Consider the following 21,038-nt stretch of genomic DNA (forward strand, 5'->3'; position numbering starts at 1 on the left):
AATACATTTACATTTATTGATTGTACCTACCAGGAACAATGTTACCTGACTTGTGCATGGCATAGAGCCCTCAAAGTGATGTCGACCTTCGAGACGATAATGTAGATCAAAGAAGTCATTTGTAAATACAGTATCGGTTATGCCTTTGGTGTATGGGTATTCTAAGGTCTCATAATAATATTTAGCCGAAGGTCCATTCAGCAAACAAGGCCCTCAAAGTCTACTTTTTTTTCAAAACATGGGTACAACAGATCTCAAATACTGACATAATAGCTTAAGAGTCCTGATACAGAGAATAAATAAAGCATGGACCCGATACTTTCTCAAAAGCTCAAAGATATATCAGATAATTCTGATGCCATCTATCAGTGTGTGCATACTCAAGTATTTGCCTTGTGTAGTACAATTAACTCTTCCTAGAATAGCAATTCTAAACTCTGGAATATCAATAGGATTGTATCTTAGAAATAAATATCTTACAAACAAGGCATAAATGAGACTGATTCAAGGCAATTTATTCCTATTGTAAAAATTAAGATGTTAAAAAAATATCAAGCATTTTGCTAAATAATCTCACAGAAAAGGCAGATTAAGTAAAAGCTTTTATGTTTAAAAAGTGAATGAGCATGCCACCTGTAGTTGACTAAATTTTATTATCCCTAAAAAATACTAGCAATCCCCATGTCAAAATCATTAAATGCAGAACATAGTCATCCCAAGGACCACTCAAGCATATCATGTGGATAAGATCTGTAAAATTATATAAAAGATTGTCAAAAGTCTGAATTAAGAGTCAAATCCACACAGGTGTGCTTCATAGATGTAGTTTGAAAGGAATGTATGGCTTTGATTTTATGTGGCTAATGCCATTTTTCCGCACACGATAGACCGTACACAGAAGCAAGCATATTTGATGGAGGTAGAACTGGTGAAGAACCCAGAAAGACCCACTGACCCAAGGGTAGCTATTGGCAAGCTTTCTCACATATTCACAGCTGAAACAACAATCAAACCCATGCAGACACATGCTAGATGCAAGTGATCTGTAAAGGTGAGCATCTTCGTTTACTTGGCCATCCACAGTCTCAAGATGGAGTGCAGGATAGACAAAGACTTGCAAGAAGCAGACACAAAGATAGGCAGGCTGATCGGTTAAAGTAAATTTTGGTAACCTGTGTTTATGAAGAACAAAAAAAAGAAATAAAAGAAAACATGATTACTTTTGATTACTATAAACATATGCTACAGGTGGGAAAATGGCAGTCACTGATGTTGAGATGGGTGCTGCTACATACATGCTTAATAAGAAAATGGAAGGAACTGAAAAACCATGGTTGCTATGAACAGGTGATTGCTATACTGGATTTGACTGTATATACAAATATATACAAAGCCATGCTTATCAATTAGAATTTGAATGACTGAGTTATGCCAGTGAATTACAAGACTGCAATATCATGCATTTCCGAACAGCCATATATATAGGTAGCTTAACTCCTTTGTGATCATGGTAATAACAAGGCCAGGACCTGCACGTCAAACCAATGATTAACACATTGTTGTAAAATACATGACCTTGACTGCAAGGTCAAAAGTCTCGATTGAGAATCTTGCAGAATGAAATGTCTCAGCTTCGTAATTATTTATCACAAATATGAACAAAATTAATAGAAGGACTTAGGATGAATAAGCAAATAAAAAACTAATAATTTTATGTAAAATTTCTGCTACTGTGACCTTGTCTCCAAGGTCAAAAGAAATAGTTTGTATGTCACAATAATATGTCTTAGCTTCATAATAACCAATCCATAATATGAACAAAGTCCATAAGGTATTTAACAGAAAAAAGAAATAATCAAAACCTGTAGAAAGAAGAATTCTAGCACTGAGACTTTCACCCAAAGGTCAAAGCATGAGCAAATGTGTTACTGAATACACTGTCCAAGCACCATTAGGAGTCATTGCATGTATAAACAAAGTCCATATAAACAAAGTCCATCTAGGCATTTATGAAATAGGCACAAATTAAAAAATCTTTAACCAAGACCATAATCCAGATTTTCTCTTGACTCAAAGGCATAAGCAAGCATTTCATAGAATGAACCACCCAAGTTTCATAATGATTCATGCCAATTATGATGAAAATGTATTATCGAAATACGATGAAAATGTATCACAGAATGAACCATCCAAGTTTCATAATGATTAATGCCAATTATGCTGAAAATGTATTATCGAAATACGATGAAAATGTATTATCGAAATACGACAAAAATATATCATAGAATGAACCATCCAAGTTTCATAATGATTCATGCCAATTATGATGAAAATGTATTATTAAAATACGAACAAAATGTATTAATGAAATACGATGAAAATGTATCATAGAATGAACCATCCAAGTTTCATAATGATTCATGCCAAGTATGATGAAAATGTGTTATCGAAATACGACGAAAATGTATTATCGAAATAAGACAAAAATGTATTATAGAAATAATAATACATAAAAAGTATGAAAATAAAGCACTTTAAGCAAAACTGGAACAAACTTTAAAACACTGCCAGTAGCAGCAGTGGAAAAGTGACTATACATCTTGCTTTCCAATAATGTGGGACGGACAATAAGTTCTCCCCCTTCCAAGAAAAAACACAACTTCATATATTTTTTTACAGAATTATTTCTTTTCCAACTTGTACCTATTCGAGCAATTTAAGTTGCCCATTCTTCAATTTATCTTGCATATTCATACAGCCATTATTATCTGAATTCCATTACATGGAAATGTGCAGTCTCCTAATTTGTCTTTAGAGATTATAGAGATCACATGTTCCATTGTCTTAAAAGAATAACCAGAAATGTGAAGAGTCGAGTCCCTTGAATGGCTGCATAGTGATCCATTATGTATTAAATTTAGCACTATAGCTGGGAGAGAAAAGGGTCTGAATTTCACTTGTATTCTATGGCAAATTTTGCAGTGTGGCTGAGCCTATATATTACCATGAACTTACCAGCAGGTCCATATAGTGTGTCATCCAAACAAAAACGGATAGTTTTTGGCCCTTGCCAGGCTTTTGAACGTTTCTGGTCAGCTACACAGTAAAAGAGAATTGTTATTTGATATATTTATACTAGAAATTTATGGTGAACAGACATTAAAATGACAGTTAAGTAAGCCTTTCCCATTCTGGATATTTCTCAACAAGAACTGGAACAAGAATGCAGCCGAGTACTAAAACATGGCTTTCTTCAACAGTTCACTTTAAATTACCTGTGCTGAAATTTTTCCAATTGTCTAACTAAAATATCCAGAAACAGAATAACTGAACAGCACATTATACAACTGCCCAGTGTTTATCGGTCCTCAGTGTAACTACTAGTAAGGGACAGTCAACACTTGCAATTAAACAAGTCCTCCACAAACTTGAGTACATGGTCATAAGCTTATTAAACAAAACTCTTTGCTCTCTTTGAGTAACAATGACCTTAATCATTTACCTTGTGACCCCCAAATAAACAGACTTCTTTCTCATCCTAATGTGCATGTCATCCAAAAACAGTGGTCTAAGTACATGGTTGAGAACTGAAATTTTTTGTGCCGAATTGACACTTGATCTACGTCTTTATTGCAATGCCAATGTTACTGTGCTAAGACCATGTTTTCTTTCCCTCACAGTGACCATGAACTTTGATCTGTTGATTCTGAAATCAACTGGCTTTTACCCTGATTCCAATTACAAGCCACCAACAAAGTCCAGGCACATGTATGTGATCTAGTACTAATGTTCATCTGCAGAATATATTCTTTCAATCACACTGACATTGACTTTTTGAACCTGAAATCAACAAGATTATTTTTTAGCCCAAGTGCAAGACATCCTGAGAACTGGTTAACTTCAGCTGATGGAGAACTTGAGTTTTTGTGAGGAAACAAAATTGGTAAAAGACAGAACTTGAAGACAACATAACACAATATGACCCACCTTGTGGCAAGTGTATTCAAACTAATTTATTACTTCACAATTTTAGTTCATGCAGTTAAAAATCGAGTATTCAATCCAACAAATGATTGTCAAAAACATGCAGGAATTGGCTCTGCACATATCACAGGCAAAATAATTATGAATTTGCGCTTTTGTTGTTAGAGATAAAGTCAACAAGTCAGGGACTATTCTAGGATGTGACATTTGAATCATTGACCTTGTACAAATTTTCCTGAAAAACGGACTGAATGTACAAAAGTTATGCGTCATATCTAACAGCCCTGGCTTCATAAAAACCCTCCTGTATTTAAAAACTTCACTTTTTTTCACCCAAGTGTGTCTCTCTGTGTTTGTGCATTTTGTGTACTCCAACTTGTCTATTCTCAAAAAAAAAATACCTGTCCAGGATTAACTTGTCTACTCTCAAAACATCTACCTGTCCAGGATTAACTTGTCTATTCTCAAAACATCTACCTGTCCAGGATTAACTTGTCTATTTTGGCATTACATCTACTCCTAATTGGTCTACAATGTCAAGAGGTCCACACTCAGTTTTATTCACTCACCAAGATTTCTTTAAAATACCTATATTTACATGGGTTCTTTTCTTTAAATCAAAATCTGCATTGCTGACAGCAAAACCAAAATGTAGTACATGAAAACAAAGTGGTGTGCTTGTGGATTTTAAGTACACATGAATGAAAGTGGAGACAAACTTTAGAAGAAAATTCTGAGAATCCAATTTGAAGATGTGATGTGCCACTCATGAAGAGATGAAAAAGGATGCTCATAAGCATGAAATGTGCATTCTGTGATGGAAAATCAACTTTAAAGACTGTATACATAAGTGTAGATCATTTATTTAGATGCTGAAACACAAATTCTGTTTAAATATAATGTGCTTTTGTTTCAAAAGATGCTGACTGTACAGGTGTATACAACAGAAGAGCAAACTAAACTAGCTTATTCCAAGGGACTGATACTCTCCTGTTCAAAATGAATTTCCAGGTATTCAAAACTGCAAAGTGTCAAAACCATTTTTAATATTCCTGCACAATATGATTTCAAAATAACTGCCGCAAAAGCTATATTTGATAAAATATTGGCATCATTTGCAATCAGAACCAACCATATTTTATAAGAAGTGTTTTGGCAAAAAAACAATGTCAATATGATCAACTCTGAAGGGATGGTAATAACGAAGATTTTCAAGATTGCCAGAATGGTGTCTGTATTGGATGTCAGTTTGGTGTTGTTCTCATTCAGAACCCAACTGATACCAAAAGAAGTATTCTCTTGAAATACTACTGTTGAAATGACTCTCCATACTGGAGTAATGATAACAAGATTTTCAAGATGAATGTCACCTTTGAGGTCAGAATGGTACCATTTTCATTTAGGACCAACTGGACAGCACAATCTGGTGAAGACCTCATGTTGAAAATGACCTCCCATTTAGGAGGAGGAGTAGTGATAACATGATTTTCAAGATGGTCTCTCTGGCAGCCATTGGCACAGTTTTCATTTAAGACAAACTAGGAAACATAAGAAGTGTTTTCATCAAAACTTTGAGCTGATATGACCATTCATTCACAAAGAAATGCAAAATGACAGTATTTTCAAAATAACCAATGTGGTGGCCATACTGGATGTTGGACAAACTGGACACAAGCTCATCATCTGAGCCTGACATCTTATTAAAAGCCAACTGCAAAATCTGGGTCAGCAGAAAGGAATGGTGGCCATATCTGAGGAACCGTCTTTATTGTAAACATTCAAATTCATGTCAAAAGTAAACATTCTACCTTCTGTCAAAAGTTGTCAGATTCTATTGGTGTTTGCAGAGAATTATTTCAAGGCTTTTCTGATTTTAGTAATGACAACCATAGTGGTATAATTCATATTAATTTTGAAAGCCTTTCATACTGAATGCTTTCTATTAATTGTGCTGGGTTGTAATTAGAAAAGGTCATGTAAAGGTCATTCTATTTATAGGAACACTGGCCATATCTGATGGCACATCACTCATTTTTTTTCTAAAATTGAAATTGCTTCAAGTCTGGTTCTCTTGACTGGTTTTTGACATGTTGCATTTAAAGGATTTTAAAGTTTTAATGATGGTAGCCAATACTAGCCATGTTTGATGGCAGATCAGCAATCTTAAATCCCTTCATTCCAGGATGTCGTCTGCCAAATTGGGTTGAAATTGGTCTGTGTTCTTTTAAGAAATTGAAAATAATAAGTATCAACAGCTATATGACAGAAGCAGGGTCAACCTATAAACTCATTTGGCAAGGGATATAAAACTAACAAAAAACTGCAGCTAATTCACACTCTAGCAGGTAAGGTGCCAGTAGACAAAATGACACAGTACATGCTTGGAAGAAGATGAACTGACCTAGTAGACAAGGTCATCCTAAATGGGTTGGGAGTAAACCAACTGTGAATGCATCATTTTAGAGTACTGTTATACTCGCTTATAAGTCGAGTCAAACTGCAAACACCGAAGATCCTGATATGCCATTGCATAATGCATCTGCACATCAGGGTCTATGTGGTTCATTCTACTGACTACTCCTAACTTGCACAGACCCAGATCTGCAAGCACATTATGCGATAGCGGATCTGAGTGTGCGTTTGCAGTTGGACTTGTCTAGCAAGTATATACAGTATTCAAATAGAGGCTGGCCTGATTGGCAACCCCCTCCCTCTCCCACAATTTGTAGTTATAAAACAGACCCTGGAAAGTCATATTTAATCAATAGGTAAGCAAATGATGATACACATGTGGCAGTCTCTGGTTTCATTCCAATACCAACTTTTAAGGACCCTCCCCACATTACCGTTTAAACCGGATAGGATTTAATCAACTCCTGGTATCCTGGTGTGGTGCATTATAATCCTGATGGAATAAAGCCAAGACCCAAATGTTATAATTTCTGTACCCTAAGGTAAGTAGGGTGAAATCAAACCTATTAATCTATAATTATAAAAGTAATCTATAATTACAACTAAAAATTAAGTTATACCAAGACCAATGATGGAATTATTAAGAAAAAGTTTTCAATATACTGGTCCACTGGTATCGAACATTTCCAGTGACATAAGGAGGCTCCTAGCATTTCTTCATTTCACAACCGATGTCTCATATGGATGAAATTTTAAGACAATTGAACAGTTGTAGTAACATAAATACTGCCTGCTTCTCTGTACTTTTGTGTCACTTTCACAGTTGAATTTTTCAGTACAGGATATTTTATATTTTGTATATGTTTACATGTTCACACATGCCCGAGCATTATGTTCCAGACTTGATATTTTGATTTTCAGAATCATTTAATTCTTTAGTGTTGAGCCCAATTTATCACATACTGTTGTATATACTGTATATAATACAAGGCCTCATTAGTTCTGGAACTGAGTTACCTTCTCTAAATAATGTCTTTATTATTATTATTATTATTTAAAGTTGTACATTTTGGGGGTACTAGAGGGGGGTTACATCTCAATTATAATATTTGGAGATATTAAGTGTTCAACGAAAATAACTGCCACCATCTGACTTTCATAAAACTCCCTCTACACTATTTTCATAAAGGCACATTTATGGTCAGCATTTCAGAGTTAAGCCCCCACCCCCTCAAAATTAATGCACTTATTCCATTATAATTTATAATTTATAATTGAAAGCAAACTTTTAGCTAATCCTTGGATGCACATCACTTGCACAGAGTTCAATAATAGGTCAGATGGTGATACAAAGGCCACATGTGTAACACAATTCAATACCTGTTCAATACTTTCACACTGTGGAACATGAGCCCCAATATAGATGACAATAGTGCCTCTGTTGTCAGGTACAACAATTTAAACTAAATATTTTAGACTATGTTGATGTTTACCGAAGACAGCACAATACTCTTCATACAAATACTATTAACAACAGGATACATATATAATACAGTAGTTGTAACACAGACTTGTTTGGAATCTTGAATTTTATTTAAACAATGTTATAATGAAACTTTTCAAATCCAAACAACCTGATTGCTCCCTATTAGTTTAAAATGCAATTTATGAGCCATCACCTCCCCCACCTACCACAATAAGAATGCCACTGGAATAATATCCTGTTTGTTTGTTTCCTCTTTCACTCAGTCTATCAAGATTAAGGGATGTTATTGTTTTTCTATTATTATTGTTGTTTGTTGATCTTGGACTAGACTTTTACCAAATACATAGGTGGTTGCTTTAGTTTCATATTTTGCATAGTTCCATTTTTAAAGTGAAAAATTTCCCAGGTTTCCTCACTGGTTATACTGGCTATTTAAAGAAGAACTTGTATATTTTAGTTATTGTTAAAAGAACTTTTAATTCCTATTATTTTAGTGTATGATTGTTGGGTGTCATTTTGATATTGGGTATACAGCTTGTCCTTACTTCGGATCTGCACCTATAAAAAAACTGCTAGCTCCACTTGGTCATATCACTTCCTGGATTTCAGAGACAAATTGATATAAAAAAGAGCCAATTACATTTTTTACATTTTATATAATTGGTATTTCATTCACTGCATTTCAATAACTAATAAAGATGGCTCTTTAAACTAATTCAGCTATTTTTTTAGCACATGGGAACAGTCATTTTGGTTAGGTATGTGCTTAGATCATGTACAATTTCCATAACTACAATATCCAATTAATTTCAGCTACAGTACGTGAAAGTAACATAGAGGCTTACCAACATTCTATCCACTGTACATGTTGCACAACTTCATCTTACACCTTTCACTCTCAGAAATTCATAATATTTGTAGAGCATCCCCACAGGAAAGATGCATTAAAAGTTAGCTTCCTTCATCTATTTTTGGAGCTCTCCACCTGGGAGGTGCATTGTTTCTCTCGTTAAAGTGACACCAAATAAAGCAGATTAAGATCAATTTTGACAGTGATTTCACTCGCTAAGTAGTACTGAGATGTGCACAGCAACAAGTTTTATGGCAATCCTGATATTCCAGGCAGCCAATTCCCTTCCATCAGGCATGCTGGGATTTTAAAAAAGTGCCTTCAGTAAGGCAAACGTCAACAAAATTTTTTCAACAAGATGAATATGCATGTTTTGATATTATGAAGAATATGGTAGAGTAAATGTGGTTGTAAGTGCTTCATGGACTCTGAACGTTTGGTACTAAATACTGTATATACATGTTTAGCATAATGTCATCCTTGCCTGGTTTAGAAGGGTGTATGACCTGCCTCTTTGAGGGTTACCCATCTTAAATCCTATGACATAATAGATGGCATATGGTAGCATTTAAAATCTGCATTTGGGCACCAATTTGGCATTATTATCACCAAATACTGACAGGCAATCGGCACTCTGCCCTGACTAGCGGTCTAGAGACAACACTAGTGCACATCACCAAATACTCTGACAGGCAATCGGCTACCTGCCCTGACTAGCGGTCTAGAAACAACACTAGAGCACATATCCAAATACTGACAGGCAATCGGCACCCTGCCCCGACTAGAGGTCTAGAGACAACACTAGTGCACATCACCAAATACTCTGACAGGCAATCGGCACTCTGCCCTGACTAGCGGTCTAGAGACAACACTAGTGCACATCACCAAATACTGACAGGCAATCGGCACCCTGCCCTGACTAGAGGTCTAGAGACAACACTAGTGCACATACCAAATACTCTGACAGGCAATCTGATGCATATCACCAAGAGGCAATCAGCACCAAGTCCTGACTAGTGGTCTACAAACAATATTTGTGCACATCACCAAATACTCAGAGGCACTTGGTGTGCATCACCAAGAATCTGTGCAGTGATTTGGGAAAAACACTGGCACACATCACCTCAAGCTGTAATCACATTTGTCCAACAACATACACAGTGGGAATTTCATCCTAATACATATCATGGGTAAGATTATTAAAACTTTTGGCTTCAGACTGGTCAATAGGTCAAGGTCAACCACATTTAACCTTTGTCAAGGGCAGGTTTTCAAGTTTTTGTCTCACTGTCATACATATCCTAATTTGTTATTTTGAGCAAAATCAAACAAGTCTCAAGGGTTCTATGAATTGATTTTAAATCAGTTGAAACTGCTCCATTTGCCCAATGAAAATGGCCTGATGAAACTTGTTTGGGTTTTGGAGAGTGGACTTCAAGATACAAGTGACCAGTGTATTATGTACAGACACCTTTCTGATTGTATATTTCTCCCAATTATATGTAACATTTATGATCTTTGTTTCTTATTATTATAAAAGTCATATAGTTGTGATGATCATCCAGTTCTTGGCAACATTCAGACATGGTAACACACAAGGATTCTATCTGTATAAAAGAGTAAATAATTTTGTTTTATTTTTATACCAACATTTTCTGTTCTTAAAATAGTACCAAAGGACCAGTGCACTCTAAAACTCAGTTAGATTTAGTATGGATTCAGGCTAAATAATACAATTTGTACCTTAAATTCCTTCTGCTCTGTATCGATTTCTGACAAGAGGTTAAAAATAAAACACTGCAATTTTGTCTTGAGCTGGTGTGTGTGTGTGTGTGTGCTGCATGAGCATTTGCAAAACTTAACTGTTTATCTTTGTTGCCTAATATTATATATAAAGAACAGTATTTTCAATTTTGCTGCCAAATCCTGGATGACTTTCTAGAATGTTAATGCATTTCCCTCCAAGCATGTTTGTCAATGTATGTCATTATATGTAGACAAAAAAAGAAATCAGGTTTAAAAGACACACTGGAATAAATGTAGCTAAAGTACACATAGAACTGATACTGCTGTCTGACTCACCAAGTTTTGACTCCATATCACTCATGAGTATCCCCCTCCTACCACTCCAAACCAACATCTGAAATTCCAGCAAAACTGGGTTCTCACCAATCAGTTTACAATGTTTTACAAATCTGACAACAGTTTAGTTTGATCAATGAAGATGCTTGCATCTACTCTAGTCCAATAACAAATTCCAGCTTTACAATTTTGTGCAAGTTCAGCAATAGCAGACGACACATCATATGGATGCCCCATGTATTACTGCATAATGGATTTAATAGCATTCATTTCCTGGACAGTACTATACTTGTCTATCCCATTAACTTCTAGAATCAGCCCAGTTTAAAATACTTACGAGTTCAGCTCTCAAAAGAATGGGGACTGAAGATTCATTCTCTGATATGATCTTCTGTACTCTAAGTCATCCTCCCCCCCTTTCTTTTCATTAGTGCAGAATAATACATACTTTCATGGGGTATTTACAGGTGAAGACAAAGCATGTACTTCAAGTTGTATACTAAAGGTGTAGACCAAAGCATTAATTTACCATAATGGGGTAAACAAGGAAAACACAATTTGTTTCCGGTCAGCCAACCATCCCTGTTTTTTTGTTGCTGACCCTAGCACTTTGGTCTCTCCAGAGGAAAAAAAAAGACCCCAAAAATGGTTTGAGCTGGTTTTGCCCAATACTTTAAGTGCTAAGTACATTATATATATTAATCAGATATGCACACACACATACACACACACACACACACACATACACACACATATATATATATATAAAGTAAATAAAAACACCTACATACCTATTCTAATTTTAAAACCAGTGCAATAAACAGGTATGCATGATTACAAACATTTTCAATTCATGGGGAATACTAAGAGTGTTGCTGTCACTGTGTAGACTGTCATCTGTATTTGCTACATAAATAATTTAGGTCCCATTTTGAATGAAGAAAAAATCCGAAATCCAAATTGTCCATAAGAAAATGTTATGATCTACTTACTTGAGCTCCAAAACAGTGCAAAAAGTAAGCTCTACCTACTACTACAGGTGCATTGTAATACACTGCACTTTTCTGGTGGTACATACCACTGCACTTTTCTGGTGGTACATACCAATGCACTTTTTTGTACTGATACATCGGTAGCTTCCATAAGTAAGGAATCTACAGAAATTCCCATGCAATCTTATTAAGACTAAAATGATATGAACATTGTGTTTTCATTATTCATGACCAAATAGGTCATCAAATTAAGTTCTTTTGAAAAAATGGTTGTATCTGTCACAAATAAACAGTGAATATTACAAATATAATTTTTATTACATACCCATTAAATCTCAAATGGCTGATCTGGTGTGCAATACAGATGTTTAGTCTGATTCTGTATTGCATACCTAAAACTTCCACATTGCACACCCAGCCTGGAACTACTTTTACAACTTAAAATATTAAATAAAAGTCCACTTATAGAATATCGGAAACGATTTATTGCTATGCATTTTAATGTATTCAAAAAATAGAGCACACCTTTCTAACTTAAGAAATGCAGTCAATTTTGAAGAAAATGGCCACCATTGTCCCTGGGGATAATTGAGTACTGCAGGAAGTGATGAGTGGTTTATGTGAGAGACAGATAGAGTAAATACTTTGCTGCTCAAATCTTGTACTGAAATTTTTAAAAATCCAGACACATTAAGAATGACTCAGGGAATCATGCATCAAGATTCAAGGTATGGTCAGTAATGCCCCATGTTTGGAGAAAACTTTACCTCGTGTTAAATTCCCAAAAGACATTTCATAATATAAATTACCTAATATACACAACTTAGCTAAAATCCATTTCAGGTTCAGTTTCAAAACATGGTTTACATATTATATTTTTCTAAGGAACAAGTGGAGGAACTTTTAATTTGTCTATTAATATTACTGAGAAAATTGATTTCTTTTAGTAAATCTGAAGATAAAACATGACAAACCTTTGCAAAAAGGCAGATGTATCACAGGAAGCTACTGCTGTCTTCAATATGACACAAAGTTAAAAGAATTCAATCTTTTTACAGTACTGTTGTTGAGACTTTTCATTACTGGGACACATGCAGGGAATTGTTTATTTACAATTAAATTCTTGATTCAGTTCAAGTAGACAATAAAAAGAAAAGACTGATACTATTTAGAATTTTCTTGTTAAAATAACCAAATTGTTCTTAAAAAACCCTGTTCCACATGTTAGATAAAGACTGAATCTTTATTTTGCATAAAATATTTGCTTAAATTATAATTATATGCTTAAAAACAAGTTCAATGCATCAATAATATCTAATAACAGAAACACAAAAATAGAGTTTGAAAGTACTGTAAATAATGAGCTTTCGGAATAACATGGAATGTATTTAAATACTGTTATTCCGTGAAATTTGCTTGGAAGAAGCAAGGAAAAAAATCCACTTGCCTATGACTGAGTTAAAATCAATCAATGTATCCCATACAACGATTTTGAAACATTCAAAGCTAAAGAGTAAATCAGCATCTCAGCAATGCAGACACTCTGATGACAACTGGACAGGATATATCTAGGCCCAGTCTCCCTTACTTTCGTCACATGGGGAATTTTCAGAGGTTGTACAAAATCTTTATTAAAAAGTCAAATGCCTCATTCATATTTTTTAATGTAAAAATTGAAAAATTGAAAAGAATGCACGACTAGAAAGGGGTTATGCAATAGAACAAAACCACATAAATGTTTCATATGGGGAAAGAACTCATTTGATATGGCATAGGAATGTAAGTCCTGCACTGCTTCAAAATCATTCTTTCCGCCCACTCAGAACAAAAAACACAAGTACTTTTGTCTTTATATTAATTCTCCTTTACTCACATAGTTGATAAGTGTCATGTATGCCAACGAGGTGGCAAAATGGAATGTTATGAAACATTTTAGCTAATTCCAACTGTTAGAAAAAAATTGATAAAAAAACAAAAAAGTGTCATTTTTTCATTATTTACTAGTATATGTGAATGTGTTAAGTCTATGTATTTTATTGTAAAGCTGCGAATCATCCAACAATTTTCAGGAGCACACTTGTTTCCCGTTTTTGAACTTTATGTAATTTTCAAGTCCACTAAATACTGTTTTGTGTGTTGAGTAATTAAGTGTGCTTTAGTTTACTGTTTATCCCTAATATACCAATCGATACACATAATATGATGTATTACATTATTGATACACAGAATACAATCCATTACATTATCGATACACATAATATGATGTATTACATTATTGATACACAGAATACAATCCATTACATTATCGATACACATAATATGATGTATTACTTTATTGATACACAGAATACAATCCATTACATTACCGATACACAGATCAACTTGATGGTCCTTTCAACTACAGAAGGTCTCTCAGTAGTAGGGTGGTACTGTTTTATGTCATCAGGCTGGTTGTATTTCTAGTGTGCCAAAGACAGACAGACATAGTCTTATTATCTGTTCATATGCCATTCTTGTCCTTGACGATTAAAAAAATACTTCCAAAGAGACTACCTCTTAGGTGCCAGTGACATTTATTCAACCTTTCAGGCCATTTCAGGCTGCTCCATTTGACCAGATGAAGGGCTCTTGGTCACAATGCCCTTTGTTTTACACAGCATGAATGTTTCTAAAACATTTTATTAACAAGTTCATGTCTTCACTTAAATTTGGAAGGCATTAAAGTGTTATCTTCAAAACAGAAGAAATAATGCAATTAACTCATGCAAGGAAATTCTTGTCTAGAACAAGTCCATGCATGGAGATGACTATCAACCAAATCCTTCACATTGTGCCTCCTGTAAATGCAAAAACTGCAAAAGGCACAGACATGTTTTTGTGAGTGAAAAAAGGAAATTACTGAGAAAAAAACCCACACCCCTTCTATAAAATAACAAGATGATTATAACTCAAGTGTTTGGGATCTGACCCTTTGTCAATTCTGTGCCAATTTTGTTTTGACACTTTCAGTCACTGATTAAATATATATCAGTGTAAAAGAAGACATTCCAAACTTGTTCCTCATGTACGATTTAAGTACATTACAGATCATTTAAAAGACATTTCTGCATGACGTTTTCTGTTGCTTTGTATCTATTTTGACTAGATGGCAATATTACTTGTTTGTAATGTAGTAAATAAGCTAGTTAGTTAGGAATGATGGCTATAGTTTATTCTGAATTCACAAATCAGAAATGAATGTAAAATATATCACTGCATGACACACCTGAAGTGTAGCCCTCGTATTCAATAAAAGTAGACAAGATGTGAACCAACAGTGAAACTTGTGTAAAAGTGGTTATTTTAAATTCTCAATAAAGTACTTAAATCATACATGGGGAACAAATCCAAAATGTATTCTTTGTGGTAATATGACTTCAGTGGCTGAATTGGTCAAATAATCAGCATGGAATTGGCAAGGATGGGTGGGGTAGACTTCGAACCATGCGACTTTTCACCTTGTGTTTGCTAATTTGTAGAAGGTAAAGAGGGTTGTCGAACAGGTTTTCATTGTTAATGACATAAATAAATCCATGTGCCTGCTACTGTTATTGCAGATAAATTCTCAATTTAAGGAATAAAACAGGCAAATGGCTAATAATTATACACAACTAAAGTAATTTGTATAAGGTAAGTATCGTTTTGTATTGATTCTTCACCTTTTGTATCAATATGAGTAATATATTAATACACTGATATATAGATTAAACATTTCACCCATAGTCCACACAGCTAGATAAAACAGCAAAATGAACTCTGAAATTAATGTTATCATAGATACTGGGAACATGTGTCTATCTCTTGGCCTGTTATAATAAATGAGAGTACAATATCGGCAAGCCAAGCAGTGTTCCAATTAATGAAGATGGGTCACAATTCCTCTCAATGATGACATGTATTTTTGAAGTACTTCAGACCATTGATCCGAAGTAGAGATATGAAGTTGATCCACAATGTATTTATCTACCAGCATTTTACAGCACCTCAACACAATAATGCCGTTATGCTGCCATGTAAAGGAAAAGTTGGAAAATGTAAAATTGATGATATGTACAAAATATTACAGGAGACAGACGCATCCAAATAAACGTAATCATACAGTACAACAAGATGAAATATCAAAGTAAGCATTCTGCAAAAAGTATGTAAAATAACAGATAGGGGTAACACAAGGAGCCATAATTCCATCCAAAATGGATAATAGGAGACAAAATACATAAAAGGCACATTAAGGTCTACAAAACATTGTTAAATAAGAACTGTATTGGAAATAAATCGGCCCATTTTACTCTAGAACCAAGTATACATCATAATTAATCAGCCCATTTTACGCTAGAGCCAAGTATACATCATGATTAGTCTTTTAGTGAAAAAATTCATATTGATGCAACAATCAATTCAGGAGTAATGACAACTTGTATAGCCCATTTCATGCAGACTTCGGTGAACTTCGTAATTTGTTCGGAATTTCGATCACGTGGCGGGTGGTCAGCTGACCGTAATAGGTGGTAGGCAAAATATGGCTAACGCTTCAGCATCATCATCAACTTCTGTAACTACTTCAACATCGTTTATCAAGTTGAAAAATGCATATTCAACAGCAATGCTGCCACAGATATTGAATAAATTTAATATTGGAACCATCTTGTCTTATTTTCTGGAAACCAGGGCGGATTTCAAACCCATACGAGAGAGTAGCTTTGAGCTGTTTACATCTGGACATGTACATGTAAGTAAGTAAATGGTGTCGAAGTAAACAAATTTAATCCTGGCAATCAAAGAGCAAGTTCTTCAAACTATTTCTGTGCATCTGAAACGTCACTATAATAAAATGCGTTTCATATGAGTTTATCAGATTTGTTATTGAAAGTCTGTGGATAATTTACATATAAATTTCAATCATTTAATTAATTTTATTTCTGAAATATTTCTAAACAACAATTGACGTTATTTTGTTATGTACATGTACCCACCAGCGTTTGATTGGCTGGAGTATAAAGTAACTCAGGAGGTTATTCGGATAATTATGGAGCAACTCGGTTAAATTTGGTATGAAATGGGCTATTTCAACTAGGATGATTACAAGAAATATGCATGTAAGGATGTTAACACATTAACCCCTGGAGGTTATTGACATTATAGCCTGAAATTCGAGTAGGAAACACATTTCAAAAGCTATTTCTGAATACATCCTAAAACATCAACCTCCAGGTGATCTTCCAATAACATACTGCCTAGTTGTGTTAGAAACATCATTTTTCATTGGTTATTTGGCTTGCACATGAGCAGAAGGGTAAAAGTTGGGAGTTCTTTTTTTTTTGTTGCTTGATGGACCCATTATTTCTGTAGAGACTACTCTATTCCAAATGCCCATCTTATCCTACTTTTTGCAAAGGTTCATCTGTCTGTTTGCAGTTCATACCAGTCTGCCTTAGATTGGAGACTGAAAAGTCTAAAATCCGGACACAAAATCAGATTCCGACCACGGGCAAAATTTGGGTAGAAATAAATCGGGTCCAAAACATGAGGTTTTTCCCTCTGTAATTTGTAGTGCAACTAGAAATTCCAGATTATTTGGTATCATTGTAGAGCTACATCTGTCTACCTTTCTCTAATACCACCCACTTTAGTGTATCATACATGACTTGACGCTACAGTGTTCGGGAGTAGGCTACTACCCCTCCTGCCATGTAAACTCTTCACCAGGGGTTAATGTGTTAAGATCATCAAAAAAGGTCAAACTATTGGTACAAAACACATGACCATCCCAATGTAGCAGAATAAATTGCTCCATAAGGATTTACCCACTAGATAATATTTGTTTTGCTTAATGCCATTTTTCAGCACATGATAGGCATACATGGCAACCCATAGATTCTGTAGAGGAATAACAGGAAGAGCAGAGCTGGGAAGAATACATGACCCATGGAAGCTTTCCCACATTTAGTTGAGTGGATACTCAACTCACGTTGATAAAAGATACATGAATGAATTGTAAAGACAAGTGCCTTAGACCCCCACACCCAATATATAAACAAAATTCAAGGGTTTAAGAAATACAAGAAAATGACAATGTTTAACTCAAGCCTTGCTGCAAATGTTTCATGACTGTTTGTTTGATCATGAAATCAAAGAGGTGCAAGGACAGGTCTCTTGTATGAACTGACTGGATTTCACATCCAAAATGTAAAGTAATTTGATCAAAAGTTTAGGAAACGTAAGCAAATAAAAAATCTTCACCCAAAATGAAAATGCAAATTTTGTACACCTACATCTTTGACCTCAAGATCAAAGCAGGAAGTATGCGCATCAACAAAATGAAATGTCTTTGTTTCATAATGATTCATCAAAGCACGAAGAAAATTCATCAATGGTTTTAGGAAATATAAGCAAATGAAAGAACCAAAACATTAACCAACCCTAACCCAGTGGTTAACCTGTTACAGAGCTAATTAAAAAAAAATATTTTAACAAGAGCTTTGAAAAAAATGGAGGAAAAAAAACCTTTAACAGAAATGTTTTGATTGTAACCTTGACCCCGAGGTCATAGGAGCAAGTGTAGATATCAACAACAGGTTTGTCTTGATTTCATAACAATTCAACACAAGCATGAGAGAACCCATCAAGGTGTTTAGGAAATTTAAGCAAATGAAAAGACTTTAACCTAACCTTAATGCAAACCTTCTATCATGGTGACCTTGACCCCATGGTCACAGCAGTGAGCCAATGTGTCTATTCAAATGAATTCTTTTACGTTCATAATCATGAAAGCCATATATCCTGACAAACTACAAAGGGGTTTAGGAAGTATTAAAAGAAAAATCCAACTAAGACCATAACACAACATTTCTGACTAGGTTGGTTGATTTAACACACACACCCAGCACATAATACATGGCAGCTAGTATATCTGGTAGAGGAAGAACCCAGGAAGATCCAGAGCAGTTTTTTTGAACCCATGAGAAACCAGTTGACATGTCAGTGATCCGTAAAGGCGAGCACATTAGACCACTTGACCATTGGGGGACTCTGACTGGAACCTTCATCCCAAAGTAAAAGGGGTACTCGTAACTTTTGGCCCTTTTAGTTCACAATAAGTAGGTTTCTTCCTTGACCAAATGGCATTTAACTAACAAGTTTGGCCAGGACAAATGGTACAGAACTTGTTATTATCTGGAAATTAAATGTGAGAATGAAATAGGAAACAGATACAGCAACATTAAAAGATGCATAAAAAAGAAATTGCTTTGATCAATGGAGTAATGCAGTAAGTAATTTTGTACAAGAATAAATAAAAAATATGTGCTTCTGGTTTTAAAAATGGACAACTGGTTAGTACAAACATTTTTTTGGTCCCAGTGGATTTAAATGAAGTAGAAACAAGAAAATAAGCATCATTTAAGTCCTATATTAACTTTGATCATAGTTATATCCCATGGTCAGTTTACTTTCTCCTGATTTTTTTTCTTTTTTCAACTGGTTGTCTTTTTCAAAAATAAAATTTTGGGTTGAGAGGAAAAAATGATTGGTCAGATAACTCGAACAACACTTTTTTATCTGGTCTAATATCACTCTACATGTTAAGTTTCGAAATTAGGTACAAATTAATTGTGCAGGTAAAGTGTGTTTTGTAATTAATTGCAGTTTTTTCATATTTAGCCTTCAATGATATACCCTATTCCTCTGTATACTTTGAATAATGGATTAAGATTATTCACCAATGCAGACAGTAGAAGAATAAAATTACAAATACATCACTAAAGTTTGAAAATATAATGATTATTCATCAATCTTCTAATGGATGAAATATTGCTGTCTGCCATTTGTTTGTTTACACTAGTCAATTACTGCATCAATAAATAGTCAGACATCCTAATGAGTCTGAATGGGGACAGAACTGGATTGGAACCAAAAGTTTACAAGGCTTACCAAAACTCCAATCCATGAACAAAGCATTATCTTGATGATCATTCAGGCTTCAGAATTTGAACAGGAGACGATTGATCATGAATACAAGATGAAATGAATGTGAATAATTAGATGAATGTGAATAAGATGAATGTGAATACTGAGATAAATTGAATGTGAATACTGAGATGAAATGAATGTGAATAATGTGAGATGAAATAAATGTGAATAATGAGAACAAATGAACATGAATACAAGATGAAATAAACATGAATGGAATGCAATGAATGACAATAATGAGATGAAATGAATGTGAATATAAGAAATGAAGGTGAATACAAGATGAAATTAATGTGATATGAAATTAATGTAAATAACAGGATTTAACATTTTTCCAGACACACTATCATCAATGTTTTCACAGAAATAATCCCAAGACTTTTCATCACAACTAAAATAGATTTTAACCTCTTTTATTTAAAAAAAGCTTCAGAATACATAAACAAATTAACAATAATTCGCATGGGGTAATTGTAAACATAACATAAGCCGATTTTTTAACAAGTGCTAAGTTAATGAGAAGATATGGTTATAACTGCTTTGGCGGAGCTGACCATGACCTTTAAAACCCACAGTTCCTTCCTTGCTTTGGCGGAGCTGACCATGACCTTTAAAACCCAGAGTTCCTTCCTTGCAACAAAGGCAAACAACTGCTATTTGTCTGCTAGACAAAACATAAGGCAATGACGTTGCTTTCCTGATACATTCATCATAATTTTAAGACCAATTTAGAGTTCTGTATTTCCTGTAATCTTACTGACCCATAAAACAATACATGCTGATTACATTTTTTTCCTGATATCATAGTTTTGAGCAAAGGAGATTCCTGTAAACTTTCATTTCTTGTTCTATACAATATTTTTTTTCTCATTTCAGTATTTTGTACTGACCACTCAGACAGCTCTGGGTTGTTTCAGTTTGACAAATCAAAACTAACCATGAATATACATGTTGACAAAAAAGTGTGCTATTATCCCAACTTTTTCTCATATGAATTCTTTTACTTAGCCTAAAGAATCTCATTTGAATTTGGGTGATTTTCCATTTTAGAAAAAGGAACTCCAGTCCGCACAACGCGTCAACATAAGGTAGTGTGAAAGCCATTTGGCAACTTACAATAAACTCTATTATAACTTAAAGATCCTAATCAGTTTTCAAGTTGCTGTATCATGATAGAACAATAAAAACCATTATTGCAATGTATAATAACTTGTAACTAAAATGT

General features: G+C 34.5%; 1 protein-coding gene across 10 annotated transcripts in view; it reads right to left on the minus strand.

Moving 5' to 3' along the window:
- Window positions 1-21,038, minus strand: part of LOC149808475 (echinoderm microtubule-associated protein-like 2) — a 175,666-nt gene that overhangs the window by 121,388 nt on the left and 33,240 nt on the right. For 5 of the 10 annotated variants that reach the window (XM_089977845.1, XM_089977860.1, XM_089977851.1 and 2 more), the window contains exon 2: window positions 3,016-3,096. The exons of 4 other annotated variants lie outside the window; for them this stretch is intronic. In XM_089977845.1, the coding sequence (XP_089833971.1) occupies window positions 3,016-3,096 (81 nt within the window). Of the gene's footprint in view, window positions 1-3,015; window positions 3,097-10,814; window positions 10,846-21,038 lie in introns of those variants that run through there. One more of the 10 variants, XM_089977837.1, reaches the window with a different exon arrangement.

This window comes from Sinohyriopsis cumingii, chromosome 1 (genome assembly GCF_028554795.1).
Source record: "Sinohyriopsis cumingii isolate HCF-2022 chromosome 1, ASM2855479v2, whole genome shotgun sequence".
Classification (NCBI taxonomy): Eukaryota; Metazoa; Mollusca; class Bivalvia; order Unionida; family Unionidae; genus Sinohyriopsis; species Sinohyriopsis cumingii.